Source organism: Lethenteron reissneri, chromosome 26, assembly GCF_015708825.2.
Source record: "Lethenteron reissneri isolate LAM-NWPU_2019-01 chromosome 26, ASM1570882v1, whole genome shotgun sequence".
Taxonomy (NCBI): Eukaryota; Metazoa; Chordata; class Hyperoartia; order Petromyzontiformes; family Petromyzontidae; genus Lethenteron; species Lethenteron reissneri.
Window position 1 is genome coordinate 6,986,887 of NC_083804.1, and position 20,145 is coordinate 7,007,031.

At 46.7% G+C, this 20,145-nt stretch overlaps 1 protein-coding gene and 2 non-coding genes across 3 annotated transcripts in view; 1 reads left to right on the top strand and 2 right to left on the bottom strand.

Moving 5' to 3' along the window:
• Positions 1-9,133: 9,133 nt before the first annotated feature.
• On the bottom strand, positions 9,134-9,226 carry TRNAY-GUA (transfer RNA tyrosine (anticodon GUA)). The gene is made up of 2 exons: positions 9,190-9,226; positions 9,134-9,169 (listed from the first exon to the last, which is right to left on the bottom strand). It is a non-coding gene; the product is annotated as a tRNA-Tyr (tRNA).
• Positions 9,227-11,665: 2,439 nt separating this feature from the next.
• TRNAY-GUA (transfer RNA tyrosine (anticodon GUA)) lies at positions 11,666-11,757 on the bottom strand. Its single transcript is given in 2 exon segments — positions 11,666-11,701; positions 11,721-11,757. It is a non-coding gene; the product is annotated as a tRNA-Tyr (tRNA).
• Positions 11,758-12,927: 1,170 nt separating this feature from the next.
• Positions 12,928-20,145, top strand: part of LOC133347572 (meteorin-like protein) — a 28,321-nt gene continuing 21,103 nt past the window's right edge. The window contains exons 1-2 of the mRNA XM_061559942.1: positions 12,928-13,278; positions 16,162-16,613. Coding sequence (XP_061415926.1) covers positions 13,163-13,278; positions 16,162-16,613 — 568 coding nt within the window. The 5' untranslated portion in view covers positions 12,928-13,162. The remainder of the gene's footprint in view (positions 13,279-16,161; positions 16,614-20,145) is intronic.

Sequence of the window (20,145 nt, forward strand, 5' to 3'; positions counted from 1 at the left end):
ATATGCTGTGTAAATACTCGTACAGAGAGACGCTACACTTATGTAAGCCCATGATTTGAGCAGTGAGCTGTCTCATGGTGCTAACTGTTTTTTACCTTTTTTTCTACCAAATCAGGCCCCACTCAGCTCTGCAGCTCTTCTTCAGAAGCGACTTGGCCACAAATTATTACTTAACGAAGTGGCTTATCACGTGAAAATGTTAGTTGAACACGTAGGCTTTCGAGACATATGTCATCCACAATATCGTTTTTTTGGATTAGGTCGCGTAAATATAAATGCGTCGTTAAACCCGCCATCAGCCGACACAACAAGTTAGTAAGGTTTGTCACGTAAACAGAAAAGCGAAATGATGCTAGTTGTAATGACTGGCAAAACGTCGTACTCAGATTGTAAATGTCGTGGATTTGCTCTCCAACACACCGGTGTGCTGTACTAGTAACGAATTGGCATCTTCTGTTTACGTGACAAACCTTACTAATTGCCTGCGTCGGGTGGTGGCGGGTTTAACGACAAATTTATTTTCACGCGATCTAACCCAACAAAACCTATATTATGGAAATGTATCACGGGCAAATACTCCAAACGCATATTTCTAAATGTGGAGTGGGAAACCCGGAGGACGCGGATACAAATCCACGTGACCACGGGGAGATAGACACACAAACTCCAAATAGTACAGGAGTCAGAGTCGGTATCGAACTCCCAACCTCCTGCATATCAGGCGAAATAGTTAACATCTCGCCACCGTGGCGCCCACGGTAGCTCCAAGCCAGGAGAACCTGAGCAGAACAAATGAAACGCAAAGCCACTGGGACGTGGTTTCCTTGGTTTGAATTACAGTGACCTAAAGATGTCTGTTGGGACGGTTACTTTATTTGTAACCCAATGTGTATTGTTTGATTTTGGTTTTTTTGTTCCAGTGCCAGATATATTGTCCTTGACTGGCACTGGGCACAGTACAGTAGTGAATGATGATTTTCCAATATTTTTTTAGATGTGGCACTACTTGCGCATATTGGCACAAGACAGAGGAAAGTGGAAACAAATGACGAAATGTACAGTGGACACCTACGGGCTATGTGTCCATGTATGGATTGTGGTGGCGATGATGATATACACAGTGTTGAATTTTTAAGTGCATGCTGTCTTAATTCTAGATTTGATGTTTTCGTGACTGCAAGGATTCATACTCTTTAGTTTTTTCGGTAAAGTCATGTAGGTACAAAATTTAAATACATTTAATTAAATCACGACGTTTCGGAAGCAACACAAACCTCCGTCATCAGGTGTAACCGCTCCAGTAAAATTGCTGTAGCGTACTGGACCGGTTACACCTGATGACGGAGGCTTGTATTGCTTCCGAAACGTCGTGATTTAATTTCATTAATTTACATTTTTTACCTACGTGACTTTACCGAAAAAACCAAAGAGTATGCATGCTGTCTTGCTTAGACTGCTTTGCGCTTGACTCAACCACATCACCGATTGTAATCCACTTGTAATTGCCACTATGAATTTGACAACACACAAGCGTGCGTGTCGATATGGCCGTCCCTTTCGTTCGTAACAGAAGTTCAGTGTCTCCCTGGTCCAGTTGACAATGGGGTTACGCGGCAACACGTGTTTTTAAACGACCAAAATTGTAACGCTTATTGTCCAGAGACACCGATAGACATTTGACAATGTGTGTACTAATTGCAGGAGTTGTATTGTGATTATGAACTCGTGTGGCACACATTGGTCAGCCTGGACATGCACAGCCCATTTTGTCAATCCACTTATGGACGAGGGCCTCTCCACACAGTGTGGGTTGTGGGGATTATTTAAGCAATGCGGGTTGTCGAAGGCGGGCAGCATTGGTGTTTGAGCAAAGTAGTGCCCAGTACAATGGATGTTGCTGCATTGCGCATCATGTAGCCGCGCGGCCTGCAGCACGTGGCGATCAACTGTCCAAACCCTATCCAGGCTTGACTCTGCTTATTACCGTACCGTGGATTTGATGAGACTGGGTGCATTCCCGGTAACGTCAGTGAATTTTGAACAGCGGGGTATTGCTTTTTTACGAAATATATTTAGCCAGGAGATAGCTGTGAACTAAACGAAACTATATATACTATTTTACCAAGTAAGGCCCACTGAGCTATTGAGCTCTTTTTCAGAAGCGACCTGGCTGTCAAATAAAAGCTCAACTCAGTGGCTTCCCATGTGGAGATGTATAGCAGCCAAATACTCAAAATGTGGAGGGAAAAACCGGAGGAGCCAGAGAAAAATCCATGCGACTCCAGGGAGAAAGTGCAAACTCCAAATATACAGGCATCATTAGGGTTGGGATCGAACTCCATGCCCTCCTGTATACCAGGCGAGCTAGTTAACATCTCGCCACCGTGTGACGCCTCAGCGGCTGGCCTGCACTTTTCCAAATGGATACTGCGCCTCCTGACACGATACGGTGATAACGCAGTGGGGGATGGCATTGGCAAAAGGACAATAGATGAAAGAAAAGCTGTGCCGCCAGAGATAAGCCGAGGTCGTCATACGTCGTGAAGGTCTATTTGACCGTGAGTAACTTATTAACTGTGTAACAGATCAATACGGGTGATAATGATTGCGTGCGATTACACGCACCCACAACTTTTAATGTTTTCCCATACGCTGAATTTTAATGTGTGTAGAATGCATCAACTTCTTTAAGGTGTGAAAAGTAAATGAAAGCATTTCTACAAATCGGAATGCTTGAGAAATAAAGTGATGAGATAAAGTGATGAGAGAGAATTGTGATGCGAGAAAGTGACGAGGGATAAAGTTATGAGATAAAGAGATGTGTTGTGATACTTTCCATGTATTCAATAGCTCATTTACGTATTTATTTAAGGGAATTCATTTTAAAAAACATTTTCTTAGGCTAATATTATCCGAGAAATTTGCAATTCACGCGCGTATCTCAAGCGAATAAGGAGAGAATAATGTAACATAATGTGTGGTGCGGGTGAAATCGGTTGCATGGTGGTTTTCACGCCAACTGCGTTATGAACGTGGTGGGGGCTGAGTGCGAGTCCCAGCCACGGTTCACATCGGCGAGCGGTGACAGCCTGACTCTGGTCGGAGTAGTGAAGTGTGCCTGTTGGACATCTTTCGCACCGTACGTAGCCAACCGTGCTAATGGGAGGCGCAGGAAACTAAAGTATGATCAAACAAGCCCCACGACAGACGGATACAGTGTGGAGAAGCCTTCATGCTGCCGTGGTTGGAAACATGAGCGTAAATGAATGATGATGGTGAACAATCACACATTACACATTTGACGTGGAACGCAAATATGTCCCTTGTTACAACAACACGGCTGTTTCAAAATGTGTACTGAGCAATGTTTTTTTATAATTACATACAGACATCTAACGCCAAACGCAAACATATGCGAAATGTGGTCACCTTTTAAGTTTCTGCTACGCATTTGAGGGCATGCAGTTGCAATGGGCATTGTAGGTCTACATTCCTGCCAAAGTCACATCGTACCGCCGACGCCGTGGCTGGTAAACTCACAATCGGTAGACGACTGTGTTTGGCAAGAACTAAAAAGGGTGCAGTGTGAGTGAGCGACGGATGGTTTCAGAACCGAGGACTTGCATACCTATTAGTGTATCTTACGTAGAAGGGAAATACAATATATATAAAAAACAATATTTTTATTATTTCTTTATTTCCCTTCTACGTGACTTTACCGAAAGAACCAAGAATATGAATCCCTGCAGTCACGAAAGCTTTAAATAAAAAACTTGCATAACTGTCAACCCCTTATCAGTGCCCTACCTTATTACAGACAAATTCAGACCGTATTGGTCACCACGTGCCCTTATAAATCTCAACGTTCATCCTACAAAGTCCCATCACAAGGGGGGGGGGAAACACAAACAGATAGACATTTTTTTTGCCCGGATTGAAACGGCTGTACGCCGTATGGACCTGACAACTCGATTTCCCTGTACAAGAATACGGAGTAAACCGTATGGGTTGACGGCTATGATATTAATCTTAACTTTGGAGCTTTCGTGACTGCAGGAATTATTCTTTGGTTCTTTCGGTAAAGGCACGTATAACAATAATAAAAGAAACAATCATTTAATTGATTATTTTATAAATAATAAATTAAATAATAATTTACTTTATTATTTTTTCTTTATACGTGACTTTACCGAAAGAACCAAAGGCTATGATATTATTGTTTTTGTATGGCTGGGAGTTGATCAGCAAGAACAATACCATACTAATTTATCCATGCTTTGACATTGGTGACCACAGTCGCACACGAATGACACGCAATAGCAACTCGTTTAGAATTCAAACATTTCGTATTTTAAGGGGAACAAAAATCGTTTCTTTTTGTCATCCTCGCTGTTGTTTTTATTTTAGCAGCACGACTTTCAGCGACAGCACGGAGAACCGTTCTGGCGCATCTCGTTGTGTGCACGCACCTGTCGCACCTGTTTCAAGGTCGAGCCGCGTGCAGAAATACCCCGGGCTTTTTTACGTCGGGGATGCGTTCCCGAAAAGTTGCGACGACGAACATCGAAACGACGTTAATCTGAGGCGATTACCAGGCTAAGTGGGTGGTTGAGACGAAGGCCGCGAGGTGACGGATTACGAGAAATGGTGGACGATGCTGCCAGCGACATACGCGCGGGTTGAGGCGACGCAAATCGGGTCGCGGTATTCATCAGGTGACGACGTATTTTCGAAACGACGTAAAAAGGGGGAGACGTAAATCGGGCTATTACTGTATCTAACTCATATTTAATTCATGTATTTTTTGTGTGTGACTTGCTTACCATTTTCTCTAATTTGCACCCCTATAGTTTTTTAAAATTGTTTGCTGTTGTAACCTGCTGACCCCGTGCCCATACTGGACATTTGTGAAAAATAGCTTGAGAGCTCATCGGATTCCTCGAGTCTAAGTAAAGATTCTGACTTGTTTTCTTTCCTCCCCCATTATCAGCTCGTTAGCACAGGTGTCGCCGCCTCTACTCTCCCACGCACCCCCAGATTATCCCCTCCCACTCTCCTCCCACAAACCCTGACTCCCCCAAATTCCACAATCGCCTGTCTGGCCTCTTCTCCCTTTAAACAAATAAATATGCGCGCGCGTGCACGTGCACGTGTTTGAGTGTCGTTGTCTTTTTTAAGTTGTGAGCGGTAGTGTCGCGGTTAGGGCACTGAAGAGTATTTGCACCGGTCCTACGCCTTGCCCTGGGTCTACTTAGCCTCAAACGAGACAAAGGCAAGCTGGCCTGGTGCTGGTCACCCACCCCCCTCGTGTGCCGTGCCGGCCTTCATAGGGGCTCGCTAACGGCACTTGTTCCAACAGTCGATTGAGGCTATACGGGGACCTATGTTCTTTGTTTTTATTCTGCATTTGTATCGAGACAGGTGAAGGCACTTGCTGCCTCGAGACTCAACTGCAGCTGAAAAACGGTAAAAATTGCTAACGTGCAGGATATCTACACCCATTAAAGGATCGAACTTTGAGTCTATTATGCGTAATTGCATTATATTTTATATGCGTGTAACGGTGCATGCATTCGTCGATTCATATCCGTTCTTCGAGCTCAATATACACGCATATAGTCACGTGTGTTAGGGAGGTTTGTAATCATTCGTTACGTGTTCTGCGCAACAGATTCAAGTACCAGCATGCAACGCCGACTGCCTTAGTCAGTGTTCTGACATACAGTATATGCTGTGTAAATACTCGTACAGAGAGACGCTACACTTATGTAAGCCCATGATTTGAGCAGTGAGCTGTCTCATGGTGCTAACTGTTTTTTACCTTTTTTTCTACCAAATCAGGCCCCACTCAGCTCTGCAGCTCTTCTTCAGAAGCGACTTGGCCACAAATTATTACTTAACGAAGTGGCTTATCACGTGAAAATGTTAGTTGAACACGTAGGCTTTCGAGACATATGTCATCCACAATATCGTTTTTTTGGATTAGGTCGCGTAAATATAAATGCGTCGTTAAACCCACCATCAGCCGACACAACAAGTTAGTAAGGTTTGTCACGTAAACAGAAAAGCGAAATGATGCTAGTTGTAATGACTGGCAAAACGTCGTACTCAGATTGTAAATGTCGTGGATTTGCTCTCCAACACACCGGTGTGCTGTACTAGTAACGAATTGGCATCTTCTGTTTACGTGACAAACCTTACTAATTGCCTGCGTCGGGTGGTGGCGGGTTTAACGACAAATTTATTTTCACGCGATCTAACCCAACAAAACCTATATTATGGAAATGTATCACGGGCAAATACTCCAAACGCATATTTCTAAATGTGGAGTGGGAAACCCGGAGGACGCGGATACAAATCCACGTGACCACGGGGAGATAGACACACAAACTCCAAATAGTACAGGAGTCAGAGTCGGTATCGAACTCCCAACCTCCTGCATATCAGGCGAAATAGTTAACATCTCGCCACCGTGGCGCCCACGGTAGCTCCAAGCCAGGAGAACCTGAGCAGAACAAATGAAACGCAAAGCCACTGGGACGTGGTTTCCTTGGTTTGAATTACAGTGACCTAAAGATGTCTGTTGGGACGGTTACTTTATTTGTAACCCAATGTGTATTGTTTGATTTTGGTTTTTTTGTTCCAGTGCCAGATATATTGTCCTTGACTGGCACTGGGCACAGTACAGTAGTGAATGATGATTTTCCAATATTTTTTTAGATGTGGCACTACTTGCGCATATTGGCACAAGACAGAGGAAAGTGGAAACAAATGACGAAATGTACAGTGGACACCTACGGGCTATGTGTCCATGTATGGATTGTGGTGGCGATGATGATATACACAGTGTTGAATTTTTAAGTGCATGCTGTCTTAATTCTAGATTTGATGTTTTCGTGACTGCAAGGATTCATACTCTTTAGTTTTTTCGGTAAAGTCATGTAGGTACAAAATTTAAATACATTTAATTAAATCACGACGTTTCGGAAGCAACACAAACCTCCGTCATCAGGTGTAACCGCTCCAGTAAAATTGCTGTAGCGTACTGGACCGGTTACACCTGATGACGGAGGCTTGTATTGCTTCCGAAACGTCGTGATTTAATTTCATTAATTTACATTTTTTACCTACGTGACTTTACCGAAAAAACCAAAGAGTATGCATGCTGTCTTGCTTAGACTGCTTTGCGCTTGACTCAACCACATCACCGATTGTAATCCACTTGTAATTGCCACTATGAATTTGACAACACACAAGCGTGCGTGTCGATATGGCCGTCCCTTTCGTTCGTAACAGAAGTTCAGTGTCTCCCTGGTCCAGTTGACAATGGGGTTACGCGGCAACACGTGTTTTTAAACGACCAAAATTGTAACGCTTATTGTCCAGAGACACCGATAGACATTTGACAATGTGTGTACTAATTGCAGGAGTTGTATTGTGATTATGAACTCGTGTGGCACACATTGGTCAGCCTGGACATGCACAGCCCATTTTGTCAATCCACTTATGGACGAGGGCCTCTCCACACAGTGTGGGTTGTGGGGATTATTTAAGCAATGCGGGTTGTCGAAGGCGGGCAGCATTGGTGTTTGAGCAAAGTAGTGCCCAGTACAATGGATGTTGCTGCATTGCGCATCATGTAGCCGCGCGGCCTGCAGCACGTGGCGATCAACTGTCCAAACCCTATCCAGGCTTGACTCTGCTTATTACCGTACCGTGGATTTGATGAGACTGGGTGCATTCCCGGTAACGTCAGTGAATTTTGAACAGCGGGGTATTGCTTTTTTACGAAATATATTTAGCCAGGAGATAGCTGTGAACTAAACGAAACTATATATACTATTTTACCAAGTAAGGCCCACTGAGCTATTGAGCTCTTTTTCAGAAGCGACCTGGCTGTCAAATAAAAGCTCAACTCAGTGGCTTCCCATGTGGAGATGTATAGCAGCCAAATACTCAAAATGTGGAGGGAAAAACCGGAGGAGCCAGAGAAAAATCCATGCGACTCCAGGGAGAAAGTGCAAACTCCAAATATACAGGCATCATTAGGGTTGGGATCGAACTCCATGCCCTCCTGTATACCAGGCGAGCTAGTTAACATCTCGCCACCGTGTGACGCCTCAGCGGCTGGCCTGCACTTTTCCAAATGGATACTGCGCCTCCTGACACGATACGGTGATAACGCAGTGGGGGATGGCATTGGCAAAAGGACAATAGATGAAAGAAAAGCTGTGCCGCCAGAGATAAGCCGAGGTCGTCATACGTCGTGAAGGTCTATTTGACCGTGAGTAACTTATTAACTGTGTAACAGATCAATACGGGTGATAATGATTGCGTGCGATTACACGCACCCACAACTTTTAATGTTTTCCCATACGCTGAATTTTAATGTGTGTAGAATGCATCAACTTCTTTAAGGTGTGAAAAGTAAATGAAAGCATTTCTACAAATCGGAATGCTTGACAACCAAAATTAATTGTATCTTTTTACGCTAATGGATGCCCTTTTAAGCACTTGCTGTTTCCGGATGTCACTCTCGGAGACTCGTTTTTGAAATTGAATCCCCCTGCTCCGAAAAGTAAAGACAACGTGGGTGTGGAGTGCACTTGTGCGTGTTTCCACTGTAATTGTAGCTGAGTGAATAAACAAATTAGGCTACGTGGCACTTTGGAGCAAACACGCATGGGAATGTATGTGAGGTTCAACTGAGGCACATGTTTATGGAATGACGAGAACAACATTAGCCTATGACGGTGGGTTGAGCCTGAACACTGCTTAGATGGGCGATCATGCATCATGCGCAACAGGTTGTTACAGGCTGCGGCAAGGCCACAAATTATGAGCAGCAGAGGGCACTGTAAAACAAATACATTGTTGTACTGTACAGTTCTATGGCCCCACGTTTATGCTCTACGCCTTCGTCAACACGCATAGACCAGCGTGGTAAAGTATGGCCAAATAACTCTCACAACCTGCGCAGACATTGGGAGGCCCTCATCCAGCAGTGGATAGATAAAAGGGTTGCATATACAAATTAAGACCAAACAGGTTTTTCTTCCTGTAACAAAAATTGAAATGTATCCTCAACGTGAAACATTGCTACTGTTTAATTTCTCTTTTAAAAAATAATGCTTCCTTCGAGCCGGATTTGAACCAGCGACCTAAGGATGACCCAACAGCGACCAGCCACTACAGTCCTCCGCTCTACCAACTGAGCTATCGAAGGCAGGACAGCAATGCCCACCAGGTTCAACTTGAAATATATCGTCCACGTTAATATATCATCATTATCATCATTATCCAGGGTGAGTCGACTGTTGAATGAAGGTCTCTTCAAGTCGCCGCCACCTCTCAGGATCCTGCAATGTAATCGTAATCGTTGAGCACATTTGGTAATCATGCCATCCTTACAGTGCAATGCTATGTATGTTGAACTTCTTTCACACCGTACGTAGCCGACCGTGCTCTTCCGAGGTGCAGGGGAAGGACAACAAACTAAACACACAAAAAGCAGTTCTATCACGAAAGCGCTACGTTTCCCATACTCTGCAGTATTTTCACAGTACTGTCGTGGCCAATGTTTGCCGTGTGTAATCCCAGTGGAGCAACTTGATGGATTTTTTGTTCAAATTTGCGAAAATTTGGACCAATGCCCCGGCATTTAATGGATTGACTCCTTTCGAATGACATCAGGGGGATCCTAAACATCCACGCGTTAGACTGACCCACTGTGAAGCACCCATTGTAAACGCCTGCTGAGAGAACCAAGGCGGCCCGATTCGAACCGCGAACATCTGCATAGCCTGAGACTGTTGGGGAAAGTGCTGTTTGCGAGGAGCACCCATGAGGGCCGGCACGGCACACGAGGGGGTGGGTGTCCCCAACACCACGCCCGGCCGCCTTTTGTCTCTCCAGTGGCGATGTTTACACACCGCGCCAGGTACTCACTTGAGACTGCACCTGCTGATTTCATTGCTCCGTCTCCTCAGTCAACATCCTCTCGGACGCATTCCATTCATTGGCTGCCACTCCATCATGATACTTAAACCACGGGCCATCATCCCTTGCAAGCCACGTGTCCTGTACAAGCCCACTTACTTTACTCTCGTCAATATCAATGAAATACGATACTACAGTACTAATAATACACATTCTTTCTCCCCTCCACCCCCACACATGCTCGTCAAAATCTACAGCATCAGTCTTGTCCTCACACCGAGAAAATCAATTCTCTTTGTCCATTGCGAGCGTGGCCGTCCAGAGGGTGGGGCAAATAAGGGGACATTTTGACCCGTGCCATGAGGCATGTGGATGGTGAAATAAGGGACCCCCCCCCCCCCCAATTTTGCATTCTGCACTGGGTCGCGAGTGTTTAAAAGTGGACCGTCATTTCCCCTATAATTACGCCCCCCCCCCCCCCACACAAAAATGATGTTAGTCAGTTTAACACGAAGGCTTTCGCGACCAATATTATCAAAACAAAAACGTCCATTATGTAAAAAACTAAATATTGATGTTTATTTTTCTTCTTCTCGAAACATCCAAATCTACCTGTGTGGCTGTACAGGTTGTAAAGGGTGTGTCGGTGGGACGTCACGATACAGGTTAGACAAGTGAAAGGCAATTCTTTACCCGGCCCAGCTGTTGAGCACATCAGCCGGTTGCCTCCCTCATTGTCCCGGGTGGGATATATATACTGTATGTGTTTTACAATTTTGACAGCTGTACCTACAGTAGCAATGACGTGCTTGGCATTAGAATGAATGGGTGCGGGTAGTTTAACGTCTCTCCATCTGTAGAGGCATTGTGGTTGTGGTTAAAGTATTTGAGTGAAAACATTTTTGCATGGGATATTTGAAATGGCAGAGTTACCCGCTGGTTCTAACAGGTCTGCGCGAGTGTGCTGCGGAGCTCTCTGATGTGTTCACTCTACCGTAATGGGAGCTTCCTCTTCAAGGACTTGAGCCTGGATAGTGGGGACCAACCATGCACCACAGGTGTTATAGGCTGTACAGGGATACACTGTGGACAGCAGGGTGGCATTGTGGCAAGGGGACGTCCATAAATGACGTCACGCACCTCGGGGGGGGGGGGGGTCAGACATTTGTGACGATGTGTGACGAGGGGGGGGTTTGAGAAATGTGACGTCACATCAAAATGCGCAACTTTAAATAAATATAGACAAAACGTTCTACTTAATTAAATTGACTTTTTAATAAACGTTTTCTCCTACAACATCAGAGTGCAGCGCCACATTGAATACGCACTACAATGACAATAGTTTAAAGCGATTTGAAGCATGTTTTTTTTTTGGGGGGGGGGGGGCAGAGCTTTGTGACGTCATATTTGAGGGGGGGGGGTCTGACTTTTTGTGACGCCGTGTGACAACGGGGGGGGGGGGGGGGGTCAACAATCGTTACAAATCGCGTGACGTCATTTTTGCACGCCAACTTCAGAGCATCCCACACCGAGCAGCGTGGTAGATGAAGCACTCTCAATTAAAATCCCACGGCACGAAATTACATCGACTGTAACACATTATTGGCATTAACTGAACATTAAAAAAAATATTAAAATGGAATGTACAAACACATTTACATGAATGTAATAAATAGCGACGTTAAAACAGATGGAAAAGAAAATATTAAATTAAAATAAAGTAGCCTCCTTCGAGCCGGATTTGAACCAGCGACCTAAGGATGCCCAACGGCGATGAGCCACTACAGTCCTCCGCTCTACCAACTGAGCTATCGAAGGTGACGCTGAGGCCACCTGTGCACACAATCTATCAGGTGAGCCTCGGATAGTGAAAACGCCATGTCCCGAGTGTGGAAGCAACAATCTAAATTTCTCAACACTTCCTACACACGCGTGTGCGGTGTTTGTCATTTTAAAGCCCCTTCCTCCCCACGTCGGTGGGTCACTGGGTTATTTGACCATACTTCACCACGCTGGTCAACGCATTTTGGTGAAGGGGCGTGTGGGTAGGAGTCTCGGGAGAGGGGGCAGGATCGGGAATCAAACTCAGGAGGCTGTGTTCACGGTGCAGTGCGCTAACCACCGGTCCGCCCCGGAGAATGTGTATACAAAGAACCCACCCAGCCCCCACTTAGGCCTTGTATACTCTTGGGGGTAAGTGTTGTTATCAAGCATAATCTAGTCACAACACACGACCGCCTTTGTCTCCCCAATGGTGATTTTTTTTTATATACACCGTACCAGACACTCATTAAAAGGCTGAGTCGACCAACGGGACATCCATAATCGGTTCAGATATCGCCACGAATGTTTTCAATGGCTGGGCGAGAACAACTCTGGTTAACTCGTTGCGCTCATCACTACGCCACCTCTCCAAAGACAAAGATCCCCCGTATAGCATTAACAGACTGTAGGGGCAAGTGCTGCTTGCGAGCACCTACGAATGCCGGAACGGTTCACGAAGGGGTGGGTAGCCAGAACCACACGCCCGACCGCCTTTGTCTCCCCAGTGACGATGTTTACACACCGAACCAGGTACTCATTTGAGGCTGAGTGCACCTAGGGGAGGCCCAGGACCGGTTCAGATAATTGTTACCGGTGTTGGCCGTGAGCGGGAATCGAACTCGGGTAGCCGGGTTCGTAGCGCAGCGCGCTACCCGCTACATCACCGCTCCCACACACGCAACACGGGGGGGAAGGAGAGAGACGGGGGGGAGGGGTTGATTAACATAATTATGTGTGATGGGAGGGGCATGGCGGGGAGATGGGCGGGGCATGGCATGGAGATGGGTGGGGCATTGAATGGAGATGGGCGGGGCATGGCATGGAGATGGGTGGGGCATTGAATGGAGATGGGCGGGGCATGGCATGGAGATGGGTGGGGCATGGCATGGAGATGGGCGGGGCATGGCATGGAGATGGGCGGGGCATGGCATGGAGATGGGCGGAGCCTCCGCCTCGTCTTGCCAGCAGCATCAGCTGAGCGCTGCGCAAACGGTGGCTGCTCTTGACGCGATTGCTGCCAATGCTGCCGATGCTACTGCTGCCGATGCCGCTACTGCTGCTGCTGTTGCGTCGGAATGCACTGGGGAAGGTAGCACTGGACGAGCCCATGTGTTAGCCATCGTCAGCATCATCAACATCATCACCACCACCACCATTATCAACAAGATCAACGTCGTCGATGGAGTTGCAGCTGATGATGCTGCTCCAGCTGATGCTGCTGCTGCTGATGTTGCTGCTGTGTGCTGCGACTGGGAGCGCGGAGTACTCGGCGGACCAGTGCAGCTGGAGGGGAAGGTGAGAGGTGCTCGCAAACACAGTGGAGTTTTCAAGCCACTCACAGTTGGTTAAAAAAAAAGTTTGGCGGTGTTGTTGGTGGTGGTTGTTGTTGTACAGCGCGATCTATGTATAGATACCCCGTTAAAAGAACACTGCAATAATTATAGAGAGGACCGCATTTAATTTCGAAGCAGCTACGGGGGTCGGTTATAATTACCGTTCTAAGCAGCGTCGTTGTTTGAAATCGCGAATTACGTTGCGAGTGCGGTTACGAATCGCATGGCGTTCACCATCATCATCATCATCAACCAGTTCACTGCTGGATGAAGGCCTCCCCAAGTCGTCGGCAATCTCTCACGATTCCGCGACGTAGCAATGAGTCTCAAATTCAAGGTGATTCGTAAGAGAGGCTGAGCCACAATCCCGTACAGGGCATTGGATCACCTGATGAGACGAAAGTTTGGAGGGGGTCATTCATCGGCAGGGTATCTATACATGGATCGCCCTGTAATTTTGGGGCAGTGTGGTATGAAAGATCTTTGCACGCGCACACGTCCACACGCGATGTTGTATACGTATGTTTAACTTCTTTCGCACCGTACGTAGTCAGCCGTGCAGGAGAGTGCAGTGCTCGTTTCCATAGGTGGTGCAAGCCCACTCTCAACTGGCGGTCGTGAGAATAATTATTGTAGCCTGCTTGTGACTGTTGTGAGCGACTGCGTGACGAATGTACTCAATCTTAGAGGGAACAAGGTACAGAAAAGGACGTGAAGCCGGGAGGGTCAGGGAAAGGGAGGTCAAGAGAAGGGGGCATCCAGATTAGTCTGGGAGGGACGGACAAGAGACATGCATGGTAAGAGACATCTTACACGATAGATAACAAGCCAGGAGACGGCTGTAGGATGAGAATATAATACAGCAGCATGCAGGCAAGAGACTGTGAGACGAGGGCAGTGAGTTGCAGACACAGCAGAGAAGTTCTGTACAGACAGGCGTCTGTACAAACAGACGTTTGAAAGACGAGTCCAGTGGAAGGGACGGTCAAGGTACGACCACTGATGTTCGTTGGGTGGTTTGTTGGAAAAGTCGTTCTGTTGGAATCTCTCAGCTGGAGCTTTTAAAGATGCAGACACATGTCATTTAAAGCCAGACTCTAGGAGCCCTCCCCTGCGCAGATGCAATGTGGCACCTCATATGAGCGTGATGCTGTTTTGCAGTGGTAATGAGCACAGAGATGACGTTTGCAATTTGTCTTTAACAGTATAATGATTATATACTGTACATATTGACCGGTGGCACAGTGATACGCGCTCTGAACCTGGCGATCTGAGTTTGAATCCTGACCACGGCTAAAAATAACGGCGCCGAGTGATAGCTTAACCGGTTTGGGGTGTACATCATGGTAGAGTCGATTGTTGGGGGAAAAATAGACTGTTATATTTGCATATTTTGATTGTGTGTGTGTGATATTAAGATAATTAGCCAGTAAGTTCGGCTTTGAATTAATCTGCTATCTGTTGCACAGTACCGAAAGCAATGTTTGCAAAGTAAAACTGTGGCTTGTCAACTTTTTTTTCAATTCAGTCTGGCTTCTTTTAAAAGCAGTAATTACAAAAATAAGAAAAATGGTGGTGGTGTTTTTTGTTGTTGTAATTTGGCGCGTTCGGTTTGCGCGCCCAAACTAGCCGACGTAAATGAATTCTTTTTGGTGGAGCGGCGGGAGAGCCCCATTCATTGTCTTGGCGACGGAACGGACTTTTGTCTTTAAAGTCCTGGAGACGGCTTAGAGAAGCCAAGACGAAGAATTTAATTACTGCAGCCTCGCTCGCCGGGAAAACCAATATACTTTGTGAGGGGTCCGAGGGAATGCTTACTGAAGGAGCAACGATACATTTTTCACTCTTCACGTCTCCTCATGGTGCATCAGGTGTCCCGTGGAATTAATAATCACTGTTATGATATTGGAAAATTATTTGCCCAGGAAAGCCTCATACTAAGTTTCAAGATTCATGTTCAGGGTTATTCTGGCATTTGGTTGTTTTTGTTGATGCCATTTTAATGAGACGTTGGAAGCCCATGCAATATGAGAAGGTGGCACTGAAAGCTCTGCACAGATGGATTAAATAACCCGTTGCTCTGTTGCCATAATCTGCCTGGCCACCTCAGTCCAAGCCTACAACACATGGTATTTCAAGGAGGTCTCTTGTGCAAGTACTAGCCAGGCTCAAATCGGCTCATCTTCTGACATCCAAAGAGATTGGGTGCATTCAGGGTGGTTTGTAATGTTTATCAAAATGTGCGTTTAGAGCATAGGTAAATAGGTAAATGTAACATGCTTTGTAATGATTTTATTTTCATGTTTGTGTATTACATTGCATTCACCTTATTCAGTTTATTTCGCAGAAGAAATCTATTCTTAAATCACAACACTCAAATCAAGATTTAACACTGAATTTGATAATTAATCGAATCGCTCCAGGAAGTTGAACTGTTGCCCAATCCCCTTAGTCACTAAAACAATTCCCTCTTTGTGTCCCATTACCAGCAGCCTGATACACGAGCTAGAGAAACATTACAAACAAGAACGGTAAAACTAGCTTAAATTAAAATTTAACCGTGAATCGTGACGATTTATGCAATTGCTCCAGGCATTCTTGAACAATTACCCATCTCCCTAGCTGATAACGCTCCTGCCTCTTTACTACCAGTGGCCCGACGACATGACCCTGAGAATCACACAAGTGGGTTAAAAACAAGCCAAACAAATATAATCCATCCTTACTCAAATCAAGTCGCAACCCTGAATCACGACAACGCATTGACTCCCTCCGGGGGGTGCTTTAAACCATCACCCATGCCCCCAGTCGCTAACGCTCCCTCTCCTCCGTGCGCCACTCCCAGCGGCCTGACGCACGAGCCTGGTTCGCGGTCCGTGGAGCAGCTCTACCTGCGCTGCTCGGAGGGCTCCATCGAGTGGCTCTACCCGAGCGGCGCGCTGCGCCTCGTCCTCAAGCCCAACGTGCCGCCTTCCTTCCCGGGGGCGGCCGCCGCCGTCGCCTGCATCAAGCCCTCCGAGGGCTTCCGCGGCGCCAGCGTGTACGCCGACCGAGACGGCGCGCTGCAGCTCGTGATGAGCGAGCGGGACGCGCGCGCCAACAGGACGTACTGCCTGCGCGCGGCGCCCGGCCGTCCGCTGGCCATCTTCGTGCAGGCCACGCCGCAGACGGACATCAGCAGGAAGGTGGCGGCGTTTCGCTACGAGCTGAGGGTGGGCGTCGGCGACGACGGTGGTGATGGTGGTGGTGGCGGCGGCGGTGGGGCCTCCGACCTGCAGAGCTTCATCAGATCCAGAGGTAGGAGACTGTGATGGGGCCTGCCTCGCCACCCCCACCGTGCTTCCCGTCTCGTCCCCCAGCAGACATTCGTGACGTCGGTGTGCACAATTGTATTTGTAGGTCAATTTTCATTGGTGACGAGAGGTGAACAATTCAAATCAAGATTAAGTTCACTCTGGGTTCGGGGCGCTTTGTCGGCACCGCTGAGATCGTGGGGTTTAATTTAGGTGTCTGCTACCCGAGGATTAAACCGGTTTCTCAGGTGTAGTGTCTGGAAGGTCTCAGATTATCACGTTATATTTGGTTTTTTTCTTCTTCCATTTTTGGAAAAATATTCCACCTCCCAGGGCTTGAACTTAAAGCAAGCTTGGGGATGAACAGTCTTCTCAGGGCATTGCACGGTGTGCCCCTGGTGTGTATAAAGAGGGTTTTTGACGTGACTTCACAGGTAGTGCCAGAGCTATTGTTTGACAGGGTGATGCACTGATAACAGCATTGTTCCAAACGGCAATAAAAAATGTTAATTTCTGATGTACCAACTTCAGCTCCTTCCGTAACATTAACTGTACTACTCTGCCGCTCCTGCCACTTTACTACCTGCACCGCACCAGACCACCTCCTCTCGGTCCCCACACTGCCTGGGTTTATCTGACTGCCTTCACCTTGGCTCATTACCCATCGTTTCTGCATTCTCCTTTATTATGAGCAGATACCTTTATTGAGTCCGAGCCTAATCTTATCGCGATTCAGAAATCCGCTTAAATTCCAGACACCGTGTAAAACATTGACGAGAACGGTGGTGAATGCACCACGGTGATACGACCGGTGCCTTGGCTCGTCACCGTCGCGGTGTTCATGTTTCTAAAGCGTGCAGGGCTTGTGAGGCGGGCGAGTGCCACGGCTCGAGTACGCTCCTACCGCTCGCTCTGTGCGAAAGTGTGCAATAAAATGTTGTACTGTACTTTGTTTTACCAACTGAAAATGTGCTTTTTATTTTTCTATTATACTGAATGAACGTGCAAATGCCACGAAATAATAAAAGTGATATTTTTCTATCAAATGTCGCATTTTTTTGTGTTTATGAACGTAAGCTTTTCAGTTTTAAGATTTATTTTTATTTTGTCCTGGTATAATACATGGGTCTGACTGTCAAGTTCTGTAAGCAAGTGGCAGGTCCATGGCTCCAGCTCCCTCCATCCCCTCCAATCCCTCTCCCCCTCTTCATATCACAGTGCCGCCCTCCACAAGGCTAATGATCCATAACTAGGGAAGGGCATTTGAGGTGCCTTCCCTTTCCCCTCTGCAGTGTTTTTTTTCAGGTGACACCAATACCTTATGGGGTTTAATGTCCTAACACATGGGTACACTTGGTTATTCGCAATTAAAAATGTTTAGGTGTTTTATTTTCTATTTTACAAGCTTAGCAGATCACTTGCAGTCAGAGTAAATGCATGTATGACAGAGAGATGGCTCGGATGGCAAAAACTTGCATCCTGTCTTTGAGCTAATACCACATATTGCAGTGCTAAATAAAGAGTCCACCCACCCATGATTAAACCCGGTTCCAAAGTGCAGCAGCAAGTTGATGGTGTCAGCTTTTTTACCGATGACTTCGCAAAAACACCATTGTATATAATGCTGTATTCACTTCACTGGGCCATGCCTGGCTTTAACTGTGGATCATGGAATGCTATATAATTTTACAATGCACCCATAGGGAATTCAATTTCAGTGGTAGCTGAAAGAGACGTATCCAGTTTCAATGGACTCTCACCTGCCCATTGAAACCAGAGATAAAGGTCATCCATCTTACCTTCCTGCTCATACGGGCTTTTGCAGACGTCACATTTGTGGGGATGTCATCCAGGGAAGTTCTGCCAAGTAACTTCATGCACCGCTATCATAACAACAACGGCTTACATTTGTAGTGCACCAATAGCATACCCGTCGTCTCCGAGAGTGGAACCGATTTCTTAACCTTGTGCCTTGACTCGGGGAGAACGCTTCGGATTATTCGGTTAATGTTTTGTTTTACATGTAAAGCGGCATGAAGTGTTTTCAGGTAACACTCACCCGCTATCTATAATATACAATAGCTTCATATCCATTAGGTGTTTTGTTGTTGTTTATCACAGTTTGTAGAGCGTAGATACAAAGGTCTGTAATGCAATAGAGCCAGCAATGAAGAGCACTGATGGTAATAGACCAAATTAAAAGCGAACGACATTTGTTCAAACTGAGCAAAGCAATTGGAACTTGGTGAAAGAGACGATGGGACAATGTTCTAAACTCGAGTAAGTACACGGAACAAAATACGCGAGCGATGTGTTTGCTTCCTTACAAAAATGGTAGCCAAACACGGTGGGGATGAGAGGAAAACAGAAGCCGATTGAACGAGGAAAGGGGATCGTGGAACGGCGTTTTTGAGACAGAGGCCATTCCGAAGTGCGGTGGTTGTGGAGAGGTCAGACGTGCGACAATCGTGCAGGGCCAGGCATGCCACAGCAGGACAGGCTCTGGCCTGCGCTGCGGTTATAGTGCAGCATCACTTTATTTTGCACTCAACACTGAACATCCCAGCAACGTGTGATAGACATTGCCCAGACTAGTTTCTCCGGTCGCTGTTGCCAAACGTCCATTAAAAATGCACTCAAGTCTCGAGCTTTGCGTCATTGCCGCCACCTGCAGATGTGCTCTGTAAAGAAAAAGGGCAAAATGGTGCATCGCAGAGGTCGCAAACGGGTTTTGATTCCTTACCCGTACCCGGCCGCACCAGGGTCGCAAACGGGTACCCGTACCCGGCCGTACCCGTACCCTACACCCGTACCCAGCCGGGTACGGGTATCGGGTACCTGATTGCCACCTCTGGGATGAAGCCATGTTGCAGGCGCGGGTGGGTTGATTCTAGGAACTTGAATTGTGAGAAGAGACAAGACGTTGGGAAATGAGTGACAAACGGTTACTCACCAGTGACTCACGGCCTACCCGTACCTGTACCCGGCCGCACCAGGGTCGCAAACGGGTACCCGTACCCGGCCGGGTACGGGTATCGGGTACCCGGTTGCGACCTCTGGTGCATCGCCGCAAATGCTCACGCTGCTGTTGGTGGAAGAGGCTCCACGAGAGGGGTCTCCAGAGAGCCCCTCTAGAGAGGGCATTTTGACCGACTCTTCCATGTTGGCCAAACGTTTCGGAAGAGACACTTTGGCCCACCGCACGCGACCTGACAGGCACCGATTTACACTGATGGATGGGCAGGCAGCAGGATTGGTGTGTGGGGGGGGGGGATTTAAAAACCTGTTCCATTGTTCCGACTGTCGTGCCGAGAGATTGGCATCGGCAACCTTTGTGCAGGGTCGGATCGCTGTGCTTATTGGGAATTATACTTCACCTTGCAATTGTAAGCCAGAACAAGTGTGCCGAGTGTTCATATTCTTAGGTTTTTTCGGTAAAGTCACGTAGGTAAAAAATCAAAATTAATAAAAGTAAAATAAAAATAAAATAAAAATCACGACGTTTCGGAGGCAACACAAGCTTCCGTCTTCAGGTG